The sequence below is a fragment of the Sus scrofa genome, chromosome 4 (assembly GCF_000003025.6).
Source record: "Sus scrofa isolate TJ Tabasco breed Duroc chromosome 4, Sscrofa11.1, whole genome shotgun sequence".
Classification (NCBI taxonomy): domain Eukaryota; kingdom Metazoa; phylum Chordata; class Mammalia; order Artiodactyla; family Suidae; genus Sus; species Sus scrofa.
In genome coordinates this window covers 120,587,582-120,606,596 of record NC_010446.5, presented here as the reverse complement: position 1 = coordinate 120,606,596, position 19,015 = coordinate 120,587,582, and the positions used below count along the sequence as shown (strand labels likewise).

General features: G+C 38.9%; 1 protein-coding gene across 2 annotated transcripts in view; it reads right to left on the bottom strand.

Annotated features, from left to right (window-relative positions):
* The window catches only part of DPYD (dihydropyrimidine dehydrogenase), a 780,991-nt gene that overhangs the window by 105,865 nt on the left and 656,111 nt on the right, over nucleotides 1–19,015 (bottom strand). For both annotated transcript variants that reach the window (NM_214044.2, XM_021088696.1), the window contains 1 exon segment: nucleotides 5,009–5,188. In NM_214044.2, coding sequence (NP_999209.1) covers nucleotides 5,009–5,188 — 180 coding nt within the window.

Here is a 19,015-nt window from a genome sequence, read left to right as displayed (position 1 = left end):
CATGAGACTTTTTCTGATTTTAGCCTAATGAAAGCTTTTAAATGAGTACACATTATGTTCACTTATTAATATCACTGATATGTATTTCATCATATTTTAATACCCGCTGAAAGTAATTTGGCACGTTTACTGTTTTTTTTTTTTTTTTCTAAAATGCCTGCTATTCTTGAAAGGGCCTGGTTGGAATTTTAATTATAAATTGGCTTTCTTTTTCCTTCTAAATAAGGACACCACAGATAGTCTGTGCAACTTAATTCTATAAACACATAGCATTGTGCTAGGTGCTTGAAAATTCAAGTATAAATTAGACATGATTTCTGTTTTCAAGATGCTCATAATGAGCTCGGTGATGGGAAAGAAGACATGTAACTAGAAGATAATGTAATAACTGTAACATCAGTTATATGAACAAAGGGCTGTAGGAGAAAGGTGGGACTCAATTTTCCCAAGGGAGAGGGAGAGAATTACAAATGGCTTCACAAAGGAAGTGACATTTAAGATAAATCTTAAAAAAAAAAAAAAAAGAGAGAGAGAGTGATCAATATATCTTCTAGGAATTCAGCTACCACGCTGTTGCTCCTACATGGTGGACACTGGGCCAGACTCTGGGACACAGTGAGTGGTCTAATCCTCAAGAAGCTTACACTCCAGGTCCACTGTGCCAAGCCAAGAAGGAATAAAGGTCACTCACTGACCTACCCCTCTCTTTCCACCCTGACTTCTTTCCATTTCATTTTGCTAACCTAGACTTAGACACCAAGAGGGACTTTAAGGTCAAAGTTATTATTTTTCTTACATTCTTTTTATTTCTTATGTAATGGGCAAAGGGATGGCTTAAGTCATTGATTACTAATATTTAATTCTACCAGTTAGCTTTTTTCTTGCAACATTTATTTATTCATTCATTTACTTATGCAAGCATCATTTATTAAGTCCTAACTGAGTATCAGTGGGCACCCAGGAATTAGGATACAAAGATGAAGAAGACTGCCTGGTAGAGGAAGCAGACATGCGAAAATTCAGATGCTGTGTGATGCCTGCTGTAACTAAGGCTGAAGAAGGAGAAATTAATTTTGGTGTAGAAGTCAGAGAAAAATCAAAGAGGAGGAGATGCTTTGAGAATTTCTCTTTGGTGAACTGGAAAGACATTCCAGATGTAGGGAACAGCATGTGAAAATGCACGTAGACTCCAAGCAATCAATAGTGTTGTCCTATGCTGTTCTCCCTTTCAAGAGCTCTTGCTTAGGAATCCTGCACTCATCCCAGGATCAGAAAAGTATAGCTATTTCCTTCCATGCTTTCTGATTGTAAAATTTTCTGTTCTAATAGTGGAGCATCCAATTTCTTTCAGTTTCTCAAGCAAATCATCTCAATATAATTCTTATTTCCACACCTACCAATGCCTAATACTAACATTACATTGTCTCATGCCCCTCAATGGACTCCAGAGAAGTTTGCCTCCAACTTGAAAGAATTTCAAAGGTCTAATTGCAGTTATATTCTCATATAAGTATTATTTACAACCCCTTATCTAAAATACCTGGGGGCCAAATGTGTCTCAGAATTCAGAAGATTTTGTTGGACTTGAGGAAATTAACATGGTCCACAGGCTACATTTTACCTAATACCTCCCGCAAGATGTGGGGCGGTAACCTGGACGCAAACACCTTGGTGTCTCTGTAGTGAACATCCATCTAAGATGTGAACTTCACTCTAAGAGGGATAAGGAAAGATTAGAAAGAGCCTCACATCTGTTCTGGCCAGGTTGGCTTTGCTGCCACATGAGTTATGTGAAACATTTGGTTTCAGAGCCTTTTGGATTTCAGAGTAGTTAATGAGAGATTGTGGACCTGAATTGTGGTTACCCTCGTTTCACAGTTTTAGAAACCGATTTAGAGGGATTAATTAACTCGTCCAAGTTGCGTAGCTAGTAAGTAAGGAAGCATCATGGAAACCTAACAGTCTTATTGTGAACTCTGCGAGTGACCACTGTGCCATCTGCAGCAAGCCATCATTCCATTTTTTATTGACTTGGCAGATTTCCACCAGGTAGAAGCAGGGACTGAGGTAACTCAGTATAAAATAACAGCGTGCTCTGCTACGTCTTTGATAACGAACTGTCTCTGTCCTCACAATTCTTTTTGCTTACATGACTTGGACTCAGCTGCCGAACTAACTCTCTCTGCCCCTGGTTCTTCAACAGATGTCTTCAGCCACTGAACACTGAGGATCCGATGTGCTGCTTCATTTCCTCTCCTGACTCTCTATTTCATTTTTCTTCCAGCTCAAAATCATTCCTTACCCGCTTTCTCCAACAAGACAAGCTCGTGTGGTGTCCACTGATAACTTCTCAATCTCTGACTGTATTCGGTTGCTATTCTTTTCTTCATCTTTCTTGGCAGTGAGGATGCTTTTATCCCTCCACCGGAATCACAGCATTAAAATGCAGATTCCTGGACCCACTTCTGATCAGTTAAATCAGGATCTAGAAGTGCGGCCTGGGAAGCCACATTTTCATAAGCATGTCAGATGACTTTTAAGCACCGCGAGTCTGAGATGAACCTCTCTGTGGTACAGCAGAGAAGGCGACTGCTCTTCCATTGGAATCTGCTCTCGAGCTTGCAGACACAAATTTACACAACGTGCACCAGAAGATCAGAGCAAACTATAAATGCCTGACTTCTTGCTCTTCCAAAGCCACCCGAAGAAACATTGCTTAGGAAGTTTAATCAATTAATATGTGAGGTATGCATAGGGAAAATATATTAAATGTACTAATTACTTGAAAGATAACATGACGAATTCGGCCAAATCCTTGTTACCATGGCTCAAGTCTCATTTTCTCTCCATCTTCAAACACTGTTCTATAATTGGTTTCTTCTAAATTTCTACTTTAATTTATTCTAGCCTGACCTCTGAGCAAAAGATTAAGCAGAGTAACAATTGTACTTTCCAAACAAATCTTTCCTGTCTAAAAAATCCAGCTGCTTCTAATGGGACTGTCTAAAAAAGGTCTGCATTTTCTCTTGTTTTCCCTATAGCATGCAAACACAGTAAGAGGCAGCATCCTATTCTTTAGCTAATGAGAATATAATATGAGTTACTTTAAAGGGGACACCCCCCCCCACACACACAGACACACCAGCAATGCTAGGAAGCACAGTTAGGAAGCCACACGCACCTTGGCTGCAGAGCGCTTTGACTCACCACTGGGGATATTAACCTGAGGAGGAAAGTCACCTATTGTCTGAGTCATGTCAGCCCTCACCAGAGACTCCAGAGCAAAGATCTATTACCAGACCATCTGGTTGTTCCTCAATTTAGTGATGAGAAATGAATCACTAATATGATCACACAGGCAAAAATTTCTTTTTAACAAATGATAATGCTGAAAATTACACTTACAATTTTGATGAAGGCTGGGCTTACCAAAATAAAGTCTGCATCTAGATTCAAAGGATCAGAAAATCAATTTCCACTTATGTCATTGACACAAGTGTCTCCACCATTATCCATCTTTTATTTGAATATGTACATTTTGAAATGAGCGTGGAAGTCTTTTAAAGACAAAAACGGCATCATGCAATGCAGCCACGTCCATTTTAGCTCGCATGGTGACTGCATACATTTGAGACAATGCTTTTATAGACGGTCATAAACTATCAAAACTGTCACGTCAGAAATAACTGATGATATAGTCACACGGGATGAGAGTTATTCGTAAATGTTTTTCTAGTTATGAACAATCTCAGGATATGGACGGTCATTGATAAAGGCAAGAATGCTCACTGTCTAAATACTTGCAGACTCAGTTTATGATAATATGATGAGCTACACTAATAATGCTGCTTGGGCACCGTCTCGCTAATTACAATATTATAAATATTAATGTCGTCCAGCCTTTCTATTTGATTGCCACTCGTGGAGTCATTCATCATGATATTTTCCTAGAATCCGTGCTGTAAGATTTTCTTCCTTTCTCCCTTTTAGTTTTCACCACTGGACTTGCAGTCATACACATTACTCTCAAAGAAGCCCTTCTTTTTGGCTCTCTGTTAGAAGAGGAATAGTGACAGTTTCCATTAAAACTAGTCATATCTAAGCAATTCTATAATGTTTCGCTTATTCTTTCTGAGTCCCTAACCCCGCCATCCAAGGCAGAGTACCCAGGGTTTTTGTTTTCCATTCTTTTTCATGTGACCTGTTTCAAGTTAAGATTCATTTGAATTATTAAATGCTTCCTTAAAGAATCTTTTTATACTTGCCTCTCTCTTTTTTTTAAGTTAATTATTGATGTAGTGACAAGCTGAAAAGACTACGAATTATAATTTTTTCCTCCCCTCATTCAGGACTCAAGAAACGTCTTCTGACAATGGTTGTCTATTTAGAATAATACAAAGGAAATACAAAGGCGAAACGCTGAATGTTGTTTTAGAAAAGATTTGCTAAAATCATTGTATTATACAAAATGTAAATGTAGTGTATATTTCTCCGAAAATAGCAGTTAGTGAGAAAGTTGGGACATAACCTTTTGAGCCCAGGTTTAACCACATAGCAGAAACAGTTACAAAAGATACTGATTAGATTTTAATTTTAAAAACTTCATCATATTATTCAGGGCTCCAGTGATTTGATTGTCTTGAAAATAGAAAGGTAATGTTATAATTTCCAGAGCTTGTTAAAGAATAAAGAAATCTCCAGCCTCCCACTGGAAGGAATGCCAGTCATCACCACAGTAAGCAAGAATTTGGAGGCACTTTGCACTGTAAACTTCAATCTTTTTCTTTTATATGACCTTGCATTATGTTGCTTTCATAAAAATGTAACTCACAGACCTATCATACAGTTGTAATCAAGTCTCCTTCAAAATGATTCCACTGTAGAAATCACATCCAATGGGCACTGTGTTTCCTCTGTTAGTGAGATTGTGGGAGGGCAAATAAGATCTGAAATAGAAAGTGACCCTGGCAGAGGTCTCAAGGACCACCCAGGAGAGGTGACCACATACCTTTCCCATGAGTTCAGCAATACGAGGAACTGGTTTCCCCTTCTGGTGACTCTCGGTACCTGGACTCTGCCCATCCCAGCCTTGTAGTTCTTCAATGCTTTTCAGATAAAGCAAGGCTTTGAGGCCAGTGCAATAGTCTTGGATGACAGTGAAATCCTGATTCTGAACAGCACTGCATACCTAGAAAAGATGGAGCAACCAACCAAACATTAAACCAAGAGCTAATTCTCCAAAAGAAAGTCTCTTCCATAAGCGGTGGCGGGGAAACTGGACAGTTACATGCAAAAGAATGAAATTAGAACACTCTAGCACCATAGCCAAAAATAAACTCAAAAATGGATTAAAAACTTAAATATAAGATCAGATACTATAAAACCCTTATAGGAAAAGATAGTCAGAACACTCTCTGACATAAACTGCAGCAGTGTCTTTTAGATCCACCTCCTAGAGTAATGAAAATAACAAATAAAAATTTAAAAATGGGACCTAATTAAACTTAAAAGCTTTTGCACGGCAAAGGAAAACATACACAAAAAGAAAAGACAACCCTCAGAATAGGAGAAAATATTTGCAAATGGAATGACTGACAAGAGATTAATCTCCAAAATATACAAACAACTCATACAGCTCAATATATATATATATATATATATATAAAACCCCAAACAGCCCAATTAGAAAATGGGCAGAAGATCTAAGTAGACATTTCTCCAAAGAAGACAGACAGTTAGCCAAAAAACACATTAAAAGATGCTCAACATCACGAATTATTAGAGAAATACAAATCAAAACTACACCATGAGGTACTATCTTACACCAGCCAGAATGGCATCATCAAAAAATCTACAGACAATAAATGCTGGAGAGGGTGTGGAGCAAAGGGAACCCTGTTGATGGGAATGTAAATTGGTGCAACCACTATGGAAAACAGTGTAGAGGATCCTCAAAAAACTGAACATAGAACGACCATATGATCCAGAAATCCCACTCCTGGGCATATATGTGCAGAAAATGATAACTTTAAAATAATACACGCACCCCAATGTTCATTGCAGCACTATTTACAACAGTTGAGACATGGAAGCAACCTAAATGTCCATTAACACAGGGATGGATAAAAAAGATGTGGTACATATCCACCATAGAATATTACTAAGCCATAAAAAGCAGGAATAATGTCATTTGCAGCAACATGAATGGATCTAGAGATTATCATACCAAGTGAAGTAAGACAGTGAAAGACAAACATATGGTATCACTTATTCCTGGAATCTAAAAAAAGGATACAAATGAACTTATCTGCAGAACAGAAACAGACTCATAGGCTTTGAAAACAAACTTATGGTTACCAAAGGGGAAAGGGGGCAGAGGAGGAATGGACTGGGGATTTGGGACTCTCATACGTACACTGTGGTACAGAATGACTGGCCAACGGGGAACTGCTGTAGAGCACAGGGAACTCTACCCAGTATTCTGTGACAATCTACATGGGGAAAGAATATGAAAAAGAATGAATGTGTGCCCATGTATAACTGAATCACCTTCCTGTGCAGCAGAAATTATCACAACATTGTAAATCAACTATACTTCAATAAAACTTTAAAAAATGAAAAAAGAGCTAATTCTCTAAACAGACTCACTTTTAACATAGCCAACAAAATTTATGTGCCATGCACTGTTCTTTCTTAAAATTAAAAAAATATATAGTTCATTTACAATGTGCCAATTTCTGCTGTACAGCAAAGTGACTTGGTTACACACACACACATTTTTATATCGGTTTCCATCATGGTCTATCCCAGGAGACTGGATATAGTTCCCTGTGCTGTACAGTAGGACCTGCTTATCCTTTCTAAATGGAATATACGCACTGTTCTAAGCTCGGCGTGTCAGTCACCGCCTGGAGAGAATGGGAGCGGTAGGGAGGGGAAGGACCACAAAGGGCCACAGGGAAACTTTCAGAGACCAGGCATGCTTTCATCAACTTGATGTGATGGTCTCATGGGCACATACGTATTTCCAAACATCATTTTGTACATTTTAATCACGTGCAGTTTATTGTTTGTCAGGTATAGTCAGTAAGGCTGTAAAGACTTAGGTCCAAAGAGTTGAATTCCCAAGGATTTAAATTTGGCACATCTTAAGGATGAATGTTTTTTATTTTTTATTTTTTATTTATTTATTTATTTTTTTAATTTATTATTTATTTTTTTTGCTATTTCTTTGGGCCGCTTCCGCGGCATGTGGAGGTTCCCAGGCTAGGGGTCAAATCGGAGCTGTAGCTGCCGGCCTACACCAGAGTCACAGCAACGCGGGATCCGAGCCGCGTCTGCAACCTACACCACAGCTCACGGCAACGCCGGATCGTTAACCCACTGAGCAAGGGCAGGGACCGAACCCACAACCTCATGGTTCCTAGTCGGGTTCGTTAACCACTGCGCCACGACGGGAACTCCTTTTTATTTTTTATTTTATTTTATTTTTTTTTTTTTTAAGGATGAAAGTTTTAACTTTCTCACCTTCCCTTCACTGAGATGCACTGCCCGGAGTAGTTCTCAGGTCTGGAGGAAGCCACACGAGGCTGCAGGGCTGGCGATCAGTTAACTCCACCGGCACATGCACCACCGCCGACCTCTTCGCCCCATCTATTGTTTTCCTTCTTCTTCACTGTGCTCCAATCACCTACGTCTTTCCCCTTTTCCTCAAATCTGCCACATTCTTTCTTGGCCTTAAAACCTCTTAAGTTCTTGGTGCCTCGAAGTCCTTTCCCTCTGGCATATGGCTCAGGGCCCGTCTTCAGTCTCCTGGTAAATATCACTTCTTCAAGGAGGCCTCCAGGAACTCATAACAGGCCTTAACGAAGGTGAAGGCCTGCTTTTACTCACGCATTTTTGACTTCTAACACTTGCAAGATGATTTGATTGGCAGCTCCCTCCCCCAATAGACTGAAGCTTCAGGAGAGAAGAACCTCTATTTATTTTGGTCAACATGTTCTCCCCACTGACTAGCCCAAAGTCTGTCACTTGTTCTGCTCTTAATAAGTATTACACTGAATGAATGCATAATTCTGGAGAGATTTTTTTTTTTTTTATGTGAGTGACCATTTGTTAGAAAAATAGGGATTTAATTCTAGAGTTAAGGAAAGTTAGATCTGAGAAATTAGGATCCTTCCAATAAAAGTATACTTGAGAATCTGTGTTAGATTTTAAGTTAGAGCTTCAAGTTGGTGGATTTAGAAAAACACTTCTGGGATGATTATTTACAAAGATACTTCTCCAATTTCAATACCATACACAGACTCCAGGGACTCATTTACAAGTGTCAGTAGGAGCTCTTCACCCATGTGGCCCTCCGTCACTTCAAATTCAAAATTTACCATATAGAATTCAATACCTCTTTGCATCCATATTTCAAGTCATTCTAAAGGAACAACCATCCAGACAACAAAACAAAGCAAAGCTCATTTCTATTCCAGATGTTCTATCTCAATTTTCCCAGATGTTAAATTCTTAGTATATATCATAGTGCCTGGTCATGGCAGCCAATAAAGAAAAATCACGTCATACATAAATGTAGATGAAGAAATACCTGAAAATAGGAGAATAAATAATATTCTATTTCAAAGTCTCTTAAAGCCTTCCAGGTCTTTTAATTAATACATTTTCCTGTATCCTCATGCCTAGCACACTATCCTAGCTGTTATTAGGTTGGTTGAGAAAATTTATTGAAAACACACTAGAGGGGTCCAGAATAGGGAATGGGAAATAGAGACAGAAAAGGGGCAGGAAAAACCATACCTAAGAGTTCTCAGCAAGAAGTGGCAGTGACTTCACGATGGATGTGAAAAAGAAAGCCGAGTGTGGAATTCTGGGCATGCGAGTGTTTAAAAGGAAGAAGGCCGAGTGTAGAATTCTGGGCATGCGAGTGTTTAAAAGGAAGACTAAGGAAGATCATGAGTGACACTAAGAAGACATCAAGTGCTGCATGAAGGTCAGCGACATCAGCGTGAAAGCAGCCATCAGATACACGCGTCAAAGACTCTGATCCACATCTGAATTTGCGCGGGAGAAGCTCTGCCACAGGGCGGGAGCCATCTGACGGTGATGGAGGAATGGGTGAGAACTGAGGAAGTGAAGAGATGGAGACGGACTGCTCCCGAGAAGGAAGACGGCTCAAGTAAGAGAAAGCGAGGAGCTGGGGGGTAGGTAAGAGGGCTCTGAATCTGAGTTTTATACGGATGGAAATAGCTATGTTTTAGGGGGATGTGGTCATTTTACCTTTCAGAATAGGTCAGAATGACTTCTGTATACTAAATTCCTATCAAAATTGGCTGAATGACAGTGTGATAAGAACAAAACAGTGTAGGATCTAACGTGAGGTGAGTTCGTACTATGGCTCACACGCTTTGTTAACTGTATTGAATGGACTGTATCATTTGGTCCTCAAAATAACTCCAAGAGGTGGGTTCAATTTTTAGCTCTATTTTACAGATGAGGGAAATGAGACTCAGAATACAAATGACTTGCCCCAGGTAGGCCAGGTGGTTAGAAAGTGGATCATGCTATGTAGTTCATGATCATGCAGTCTGGGGTGACTCAGGTTTAGACATTCAACGAGGAAACACTCTTTTCATGTAACTACAAGAATCTTTTCCTTCAACTGTTCCATGAACCAAACACATACACACACACAATGATCAATACTCTTCAACCCAAATATAACTATGTTTTGAAAAATCTCTACTCCTAGATGAAAATTGTCAATGTCCCTGTTTTATTTACTTATTTGTATAGTATGAGTAAAAACAACAAACCAAAACCAAAAAGCAGAAATAAAACCCCTCCGTTTCCTACCGTGAAGTGATGTATGTTATTACAGAGTAGGAAGAACACTGAGTAACCACTAAATATGAACAAAAATACCTTCTACAAAGTCCATTTATATTACATAAAAGTATGTTTCTCAGGAGGAACAATGTGAGCATTAATGAGAGCTGCTATAACTTTCTTAGAGCTGATTTTTCTGAACAATTATAAAGAATATCATTATAATTTCCTCCAAAGGATTTTTTTTAACTGTAGAAGTCAACGGATGCTTTACTCAATCTTCTTTGTTCACTGTGAGATTCCATTTTTTGTAGTATATGCTAACGGGTACACTTTAACTATAATCTTGAAATAGTTCACCATATGAACATAAGAGATCAGATTCTGAAAATCAAATCATATCATGTAATTTATGGGATGTTCACGACTGCTGTGAAAACCTGCAGCTAAAAGGACTATAGATATGCGGCAGCGTATGAAGAGTAAAGTTTAATCTCAATCCCCCCTGATTTTCCCAATGGTAAGAACAGAGAAACTACTTCTTAATTCACAAACACGGCAGAATTTGTGTAGAGGAGGCTCAGCCAAGTGGTGCTGGTGTATTTTGGAAGAACTTCAAACATGGAAGAACATGGCATGGCTAAAGGATAAGACGCCTTTTTTCCCTATCCTCTTGTAATTTCTTTATTCTACAGTGCTAGTTTTCCACATAATTGAGAGCTAAACTGAGTGTGCAAAGAGGACACAGAACTTGAAGAGGGAGGAGAGACTCTCAGAGGGCCACCGAGCATGGCTGTGATGGTATGCTAGTTAGAAACCCTGGACGCCACCATCAGGCATGTGTGCAGAGGGGGGCCACTTCAGATATGCTTCATCATCAGGCAAATGTCACACTATATACATTCCTAAGGTGGAGTAACTTCATCTTTACTTTTTGTAAAATTAAACATTAATTTTTCTGAGAGTATTTCTTACAACAGAAACGTTCACACTGATATTTCTTTTACATATATTCAAATGAAGATCCCATTTCTGTAGGTCTGTAGGTCCGTGTCTGTGACCAGCTCCCAGGTGGTGCTGATATTGCTGGGCACGCTTAGAGGAGCAAGGATTTACGTACAGGTAGGGATGAATCTCAGCTCATCCTGAAATGCTCACTACAAAGCAAATTTCTTCCAGACAAATAATTTCTTGATTTTTACTATTAGATTGAAGCAACACTTTCGTGGCTCTTTAAAGAAGCACTACTCATAATAATATGTCACATCTGCAAAAACAAGAGTAATTTTTGAGTAAATAGTAATGAGACCTGAAATAAATCTTAGAATGAAAGCACACCTTTGGGACTAGAGCTTTGTCCATGAGATTTGATGCTCAGAAAATGGATTTGCCAGAAAGGTGCCTTGTTCTTGCCTAACCTGCACTGATGACTTTATCTCTAGCTCAAAGGTAAGTGGTTCCCTTTTAAAACTCCAAACATGTAGCTGCAGTTCCTAAATGGGTGTATTTTATATGACATCTCTTAATTGTTTGTTTAACAGCTCTGATTAGGACTCTTAATAGCTGTTAACATGTTTGCTCAGGATAATTTGTAAGTTCTTTATGGTGAAGGCTGGTTTATCTTTCTTCGCAGCAGGGCATCAGGTGCCATTATAAGGATCATTGCCACCATTAATTATTTCCATAAGCGTGAATCTCCCTACAGTGAGCTGTTTTAAATGGGGGCCCTTGGGTTCTCAGCACGACCAGTTCTGTGCAGGGGCTGGGTAGGTGGTGGCCCCCTGTGTGGCAGGATGTGAGGTGTGCCATAAAGCTCCCGTGACCACTGAACAGTCTCCTCCAGGGGTCTGACACAGTGCCCTGAATTTTCACTTGAGGTGCAGGCACATTTAATGGAAGCCTGTCTATGCTCAGCAACTGTAAAAATACCTGGGAGGTGACAGAGGGTTGTGAGGTGCTATTCTTTTCTCATTATTTCTCATTAAATGAGGTTAAATATATTAATAGTAAGTTACCAACTTCCAGTGATTTATATTTTAAAAATCTCCTTTAAATACATTACTGCTTTCAATACTTGGGATAAAACTGTAAGTTTGGCAGGAGAGAGAAGAGGCTTTTTACATTAACAATGGAAAGAGCCTGAACTTGAACTATTTCTTAAAGTCTAATTGAATATTTTTTTTTTCTTTGGCCATAGTAAGTAGTATAGCCTAGGGGTTAAGAGTACATATGCAGAAGCGAGGCCGAGTCAGGTTCAAACTACAGCTTAGCCGCCGTAGTGTGAGCAAATTTCTTCACCTAAAAGTGGGGATTGAATGCTTAGCACATAGGAAAGTAAAAGGCAATGTATTTAAGTGCATAAACTAGTAGCTAGTACTTAGTAAGCTGGACTAGCACCGAAAGTAAATTTTGTAGAATAAAAAAATCATTAGCGCATGAGTTAGACAAAATACAGTTTTTAAAATCTATACTTTTTCGGTCAAAGGCAGCAAGAGATAGTCGTGGATTTTATTTTCATTTGCATTAAGTAATGATCTCAAAAAAGCTCTGGTTTTTGCTGTCAGAAGACATGTTTGAGGCCCAACTCTGTCCTTCAGCCACTGTGTGACTGAGGCTAGCCTTTCAGCTTTCTGAGTCCTCTTCTCCCACCTCCCAATTTGAAAACAGTGGATGATAACATCTATTTCGTTCCTGTGAGGATGCGATTGCGTCATGTAGGTGGAACTGCCGTGTGAATTTTAGCATCATTCAGACAGAATGGTGCTTAACTTCAAAGTTATTACTGGGTGATCTAGAAATTAAAGTGCCTGGTAGAGGTCAAAGTGGAAAGTTTTACCTGTAAGGAAAAAGTCAAATTCCTTGGAATGTGAAAGACAAGGTACTAGAAAACTAGCAAACAGAATTTAAGTTGGACTAAAAATACTAATCCCGGATTAGCGGTGAGACCCTGCTGTGTAGCACTGGGAACTCTGTTTGGACACTTATGATGGAGCGTGATAATGCGAGAAAATAGAATGTGTACATGTATGTATAACTGGGTCACCACGCTCTACAGTAGAAAAAAAATTGTATTGTGGAAATAACAATTAAAAAAAATATATATACATCTGTCTGAAATAGAAAAAAAAATACGAATCTCAGAAAAATAATTGGGCAGAGAAGAGTTCTATAGAAGTAGAACACCATGGGGTTGGCATGCTTTTTGTGTAATAGAGTAGTGCACATTTCAAATGATATTATAAAATGTGACAAGTTTGTCTTTTTAGGGCTGCACTCATGGCAAATGGAAGTTCCCAGTCTTGGAACTGTAGCCGCTGACCTACACCTCAGCCACAGCAACGCTGGATCCTTTAACTCACTGAGCGAGGCCAGGGATTGAACCCACGTCTTCTCAGATACCAGTCAGGTTCATCACTGCTAAGCCATGACAGGAATTCTGTGACAGAGTTTTAAAATAGGGATCTTGAAGTATTAGACATAACTCAGATGAACCAAAGATCATAATTATTCTTTTTTATTTCTTATCACATAGGTGGATAAACTACAATCCAGGTCTTAGAAATGTGTGCCATCAAGCTATATGCAGGTACAATATATGTTTAAATTTAAGTCCAAAATAGTCTCAAAGTTTTTAGAAATTCATTAGTAAGAGGCATATTGGAGAGTAACAGCATTTCAGCAAAAATGGGAATTCCTCTGCAGTGCTTATCATATTCCAGAATACACTAATAACAGAGTCTTATGTGGCTGGAAAAAGTTCAAGAATATTCCTGTGAACATGATTGACAGATGAAACACTGAATAAGAAGGATTATCAATCCAGTTCTTGACAATTGCCCAGATAAAGACAAAAAAAAAAAAAAAAGATTTGATGGAACTAGAGACTCTCATACTAAGTGAAGTAAGTCAGAAAGAGAAAGACAAATATCATATGATAGTGCTTATATCTGGAATCTAATATATGGCACAGATGAACCTTTCCACAGAAAAGAAACTCATGGACTTGGAGAACAGCCTTGGGGTTGCCAAGAAGGAGGTAGAGGGAGTGGGATGGACTGGGAGTCTGGGGTTAATAGATGCAAACTACTGCATTTGGAGTGGATAAGCACTGAGATCCTGCTGTATAGCATTGGGAACTATATCCAGTTAGTTGTGATGGAACATGATGGAGGATAATGTGAGAAAAAGAATATATGTATATATATATGCATGACTGGGTCACTTTTCTGTACAGTAGAAATGGACAGAACACTATAAATCAACTATACTGGAAAAAATAAAAATCATGAAATAAAAAAAGATTCTATGATCTCCCTTTACTAATCTATTTCAATAAATATTATAAAACACCTGCAATATTTTTATATAGTGCTTTAGGGTTTCCAAAGACAGAGAATTTAGACATTTTTCAGACCAGCCTCCTTGTTTCACAGATGAGGAGTCCAGAAAGGTTAAATGAACTGTCCCTGGTCACACACAGCTGGAGACATGCTGTCTCCCCCCTGGCCTGAAGCTCTCTTGCTACGGCAGTGCCCCTCTAAGTATCATCTCTTAGTACACACATCAGTTCTCAGAGGAAGACAGATGAGGTGCTATTAAAAGTTTAGTGAGCGAAGGAATGGAAACTAAACACTGAATGCTATGCCCCAACTCAAATGATTATTAGGTGGTAGAGTCAATGGTCAGATTTAGATCTGACCTCCTCCGCTTTTATCTTATTTCTGTGAATCTCAAAATCTTTTAATTTTCTTACATAGCTAAATAGGTTCCTATTTATAATTTTCCTAAGAAGAGGCACATTATTGCAAAATGATGTCAAATTAATCATTTAATGAATAATGGCAGAAATGCACAGCTTTTTATAAGGTAGGATCTTAATAATGGAAGGACTACTTGAAGGTGTATGACTAGAACTGGAAAACAGACCTCTCCTGCTGTTGGATGAAAAACAGTTTCCAGTTCCATCCATCCACACCCACTGATTAAAAACATCAGATATTCTGTAGCCAGGGAGTCAGCAGTTCCTCACTGAATTGAGTTCCGACCAGGACTGGCAAACAGATGTACACTGTGCTTTTGAAACTGGTGTACAGTACATACTGTGAAAGTGATAATTCAGAATAACAATATCCCCCTATGAGGTTTTGGTACACATAAACACGACGCTGCTTACTAGAATTCATGAATAAAACACCAAAATTGTAATTTTTTTATAGGTGAAAAAGCCCCTGGAGATACACAGCACATAGGGAGCGAGACAGGGATATATTTGTATATCCACATAAAACCACAAATCTTAGTTGTTCTATCATGTTAGTTTCCATTTGTTGGAGCTGTACAACATCAAAGTTGTGATGTCCCTGTATATTGCATTTAGCAGTAATGTAACGGACTACGTGAAGAAATCAAAGTGAGAGTTTCTAAGTAGTTTCCTGGCAATTGAGACAGCAGGCTCTTTCATCTGCTCTGTAACTGTAGCAGTGCATTGATTTAAACTCCTTCTGAGATCTCAAATGCTTTTATACTCTTAGGTCTCTCAAGCAGCTTTTTTTTTTTTTTTTCAAAGTGATAAAATTCTAGCATTCAGCAGAATACCATCTTGTTTCTCCCAAAAGAAGAGGACTTATTTCAGCTTTGCTACTAAACTGCACAGGATCACTACGTAAAAGAGCTGTCCCAATGCCATCTTATTAAGAAATCTGGCTTTGAGTTCAGTTTTCTATGTTCTGACCATAGCAAATTGGATTGGGGAAAAAAAGAACAACAAACAAATAGTCCCACAGATGTTGTTTTTCAGAGGTTCAACTCAGAAAAAGCCCAATGGATATGCAGTTCAGCTTATTAATTTTTTTCTAAGGTATCCTTTAATTGCTACTCATTGATAAATCCTAAAGGTTTGGGAATCATTTAATTTGTTTTGTTTGTATATCATCTATTTCATTGTTAACTGCTTTACTCATCTTCTTATCTAGCCTTTTAAATTACATATTCTCTTGATAAATTCTAAGTGTGTGAATACCCCTCTTCCCCATCGAGAAGGAATTTTATGGAGCTAGATAGATTATATTTCAATGTCCACCTGGGGTCATTCTCTATCTGATTAATTTCTTAACCCCCATTCAGCCGAAGACAGACTAAAGAGAATAAAGTGTTTCCAATAAAAGCAGGATCCAGACCACATTTCACGGATCAGAATATATTTGACTATTTTACAAGTATGTTTTCAAAGCAGCACAGGTAATGGATCACCCACTCAACTACTATTCACAATAGCATCATCGGACTGATCTCTGTTGCACCTGTTGATGACACAACTTGACTGAAGATGGCCTGGGCTGATTAGTCAAAGGGATGTGCCCTGCAGGTGAGATTGTCTCTGAACCCTTCCTTGTATCTCTCCTTTACAAAGTCAGTTGCAACAGGATTCAGATCTCAGTGATGACCTGAACTAAGACATAACGATAAAAAAGAACCACACAGAGACACAGCACCTCTGCCCACCTTTTATGAGGGGCTAGAGATAAAATGGGTGAGCCAGGCACAACATGTAGGGCCAAAGAATGGTGGCTGGTTTCCTGCCTCTTCAAAGACATTGCTGTTGATGGCCCTGCTTCCCCACAGACATAAATACAAGACTCAAAAGACTGAGGCGAGAGCTGGAGTCTTCTGCACATCAGGGTCCCATGAAGCCCATGCTTTGGTTAGGGGCTAGGGCTGCAGTTTGAGGAAGCTTGGCTGTTTTTGCTTCAGAAGCAGTAGGATTTTTTCTACTAAAAAATTTCTCACCATCCCAGGCTATTGCCGTGGTGCCGCATCAGTTACCACAGTAATTTTCAATTACTCTGCAGCAACACAGGTGGTGGTGCAAGGGTTTCAAGTAGCACTGTGCAAGCTCAGCACCTCCAGGGATAAAAGTGGGACAAGAAATGGAAACTAAATGTCCAAACAATAGCTGTCAGATGACTCAAATCCATAATTTTAGGCAATCTCTCTTTTTCAACAGAGACAACACAGCTGTGAAAACTTGACTTACAATATCATTTACTAAAATACCACAGTGGGTTTGGATGACAAGAAAATAAGTCATAAGGCCTAGAAAGGAAATGTCTTTTGGGCAAATTACTCCTTGGAAAATTTTTTCTGGACCTTGACGATGGATGAAGGTACATGGTTACTCAACAATATAACCAGACATTGATCATTCCAAGAAAAGAGGACTACCTGCCTGCCACGAGAAAAATGTTGTTAACGTGAAAATAGCATCTCAAATAATGTTGTTCACCTCTTACCTCAAAGAGCTTACAATTCAGTAGTTGATTTTATGGTTAATCAATCATTGATAAAAACACAAATTTGTGAGAGTTGTGTGTAGCCATTATCAACCAGTCTTGACATAGCCTGGGACAAAAAAGTTAGACAAAGTTCAGCTGATTAAGAGTGAATGCTCTACCCATAAAGTGCTACCAAAAAAAAAAGAAAAAAAAAACTTGACAATGTTCAAGTTAATATGCTGAAAGCACTGTATACACCTATAAAAGGCTGGAGAATCAAAGAAAAATGGTTTGTAATTTTTAAAAAGATTTGTTCTTCTTAAATGTGAAAGGCCTAAAGACGAAGAACATTAAGGGCCAACTGTTCTTAATTATTTTATTATACAGGTGGAAAATACGAGACTTAGAAAGTTTGTGGCCTTGTGGAAAAACCAATGAAATGTATGCTAGGTTTTCATACTGTAAATCAATGAAGACCAGGAGCCTAAAAACAAAACGCCTGGCTTTCAGTTTCCAAAGATGTATTGCTGGAATATGGTTACAGATGAATGAATGCGATGACCAAATGAGTAGTTTTATTTGTGCATTTCTCACTGAAAGGGCGCATAGTTTATGATTTGTGAATGTGACAGTTAACCTGAAGAAAGATTACAAATGCCAGTAAAAGTTCTAGGCTGAGGTTTTAGGAGGATGCTTAGAGGTGATCATATAATTTCCCGTCCAAATGATGACACTTGAAAGTAAACAAAGAAACTATTAATGAAAATACCAGGCCAGGAGTTCCCGTCATGGCTCAGTGGTTAACAAATCCGACTAGGAACCATGAGGTTGCGGGTTCAATCCCTGGCCTTGCTCAGTGGGTTAATGATCTGGTGTTGCTGTGAGCTGTGGTGTAGGTCGCAGACAAGGCTTGGATCCCTCATTGCTGTGGCTCTGGTGTAGGCCAGCGGCTACAGCTCCGATTAGACCCCGAGCCTGGGAACCTCCATATGCCGCTGGTGCAGCCCTAGAAAAGACAAAATAAATAAATAAATAAATAAATAAATAATAAATAAAATTTAAAAAATCCCACTCAAACACTTAAAAAAAAAAAAAACAAAAAACCAGGCCAATCAGCATAAATTAGAAGTGTCCTGGATAAAATTAGATCTATGATTTCCTTACTTATTAGAGGGTCTCTGTCCCCCGGCCCAGTTGAGAGTGGAGAGAGAGTTTTACTTATGTTCTGTCACCTCAGGCTTGGCTTAATATTCTGATCCTTGAGGTACTTATGAGGCCTTGGACTATTGGATTGAAGTCACAGGCCTTTATTGTTTATGTGGGGATTTTTTTTTTTCTTTTTTCTTTTTATGACTGTACCTGCGACACATGGAGGTTCCCAGGCTAGGGCCTGAATCCAAGCTACAGCTGCAGGCCTATACCACAGCCACAGCAATGCAGGATTTAAGCCATGTCTGCAACCTTCACCATAGCTCATGGCAGCCCTGGATCCTTAACCCACTGAGCGAGGCCAGGGATCAAACACTCAACCTCATGGTTACTAGTCAGATTTGTTTCTGCTGGGCCACAACAGGAACTCCAACCGGGGATTTAGCATCCTGAATACCTGACCTGATCTAGATGATGTTAGGTTTACAGGGCCCTCTCAGCCTCCACGAGTCTTTTGGCAGAAGAAGAATCAAGAAGGACAGTCATAGTGATTAAGGACTGCCCCAAATCTGAATCCTGTAAGCCAGACAAAACCTTAAGGGTGGGAAAATTTGATATGCCTTACATATCAAAAATTTGATATGCCTTATATATTTAATAGTCTGTTCTTTTATAACTGTCATTTCTTTACACTTTACTCCAATTCTTTAGGTTTACTGTACTTAGTGCTTATTAACTTCCAACCATTTAGCTTAATAAGT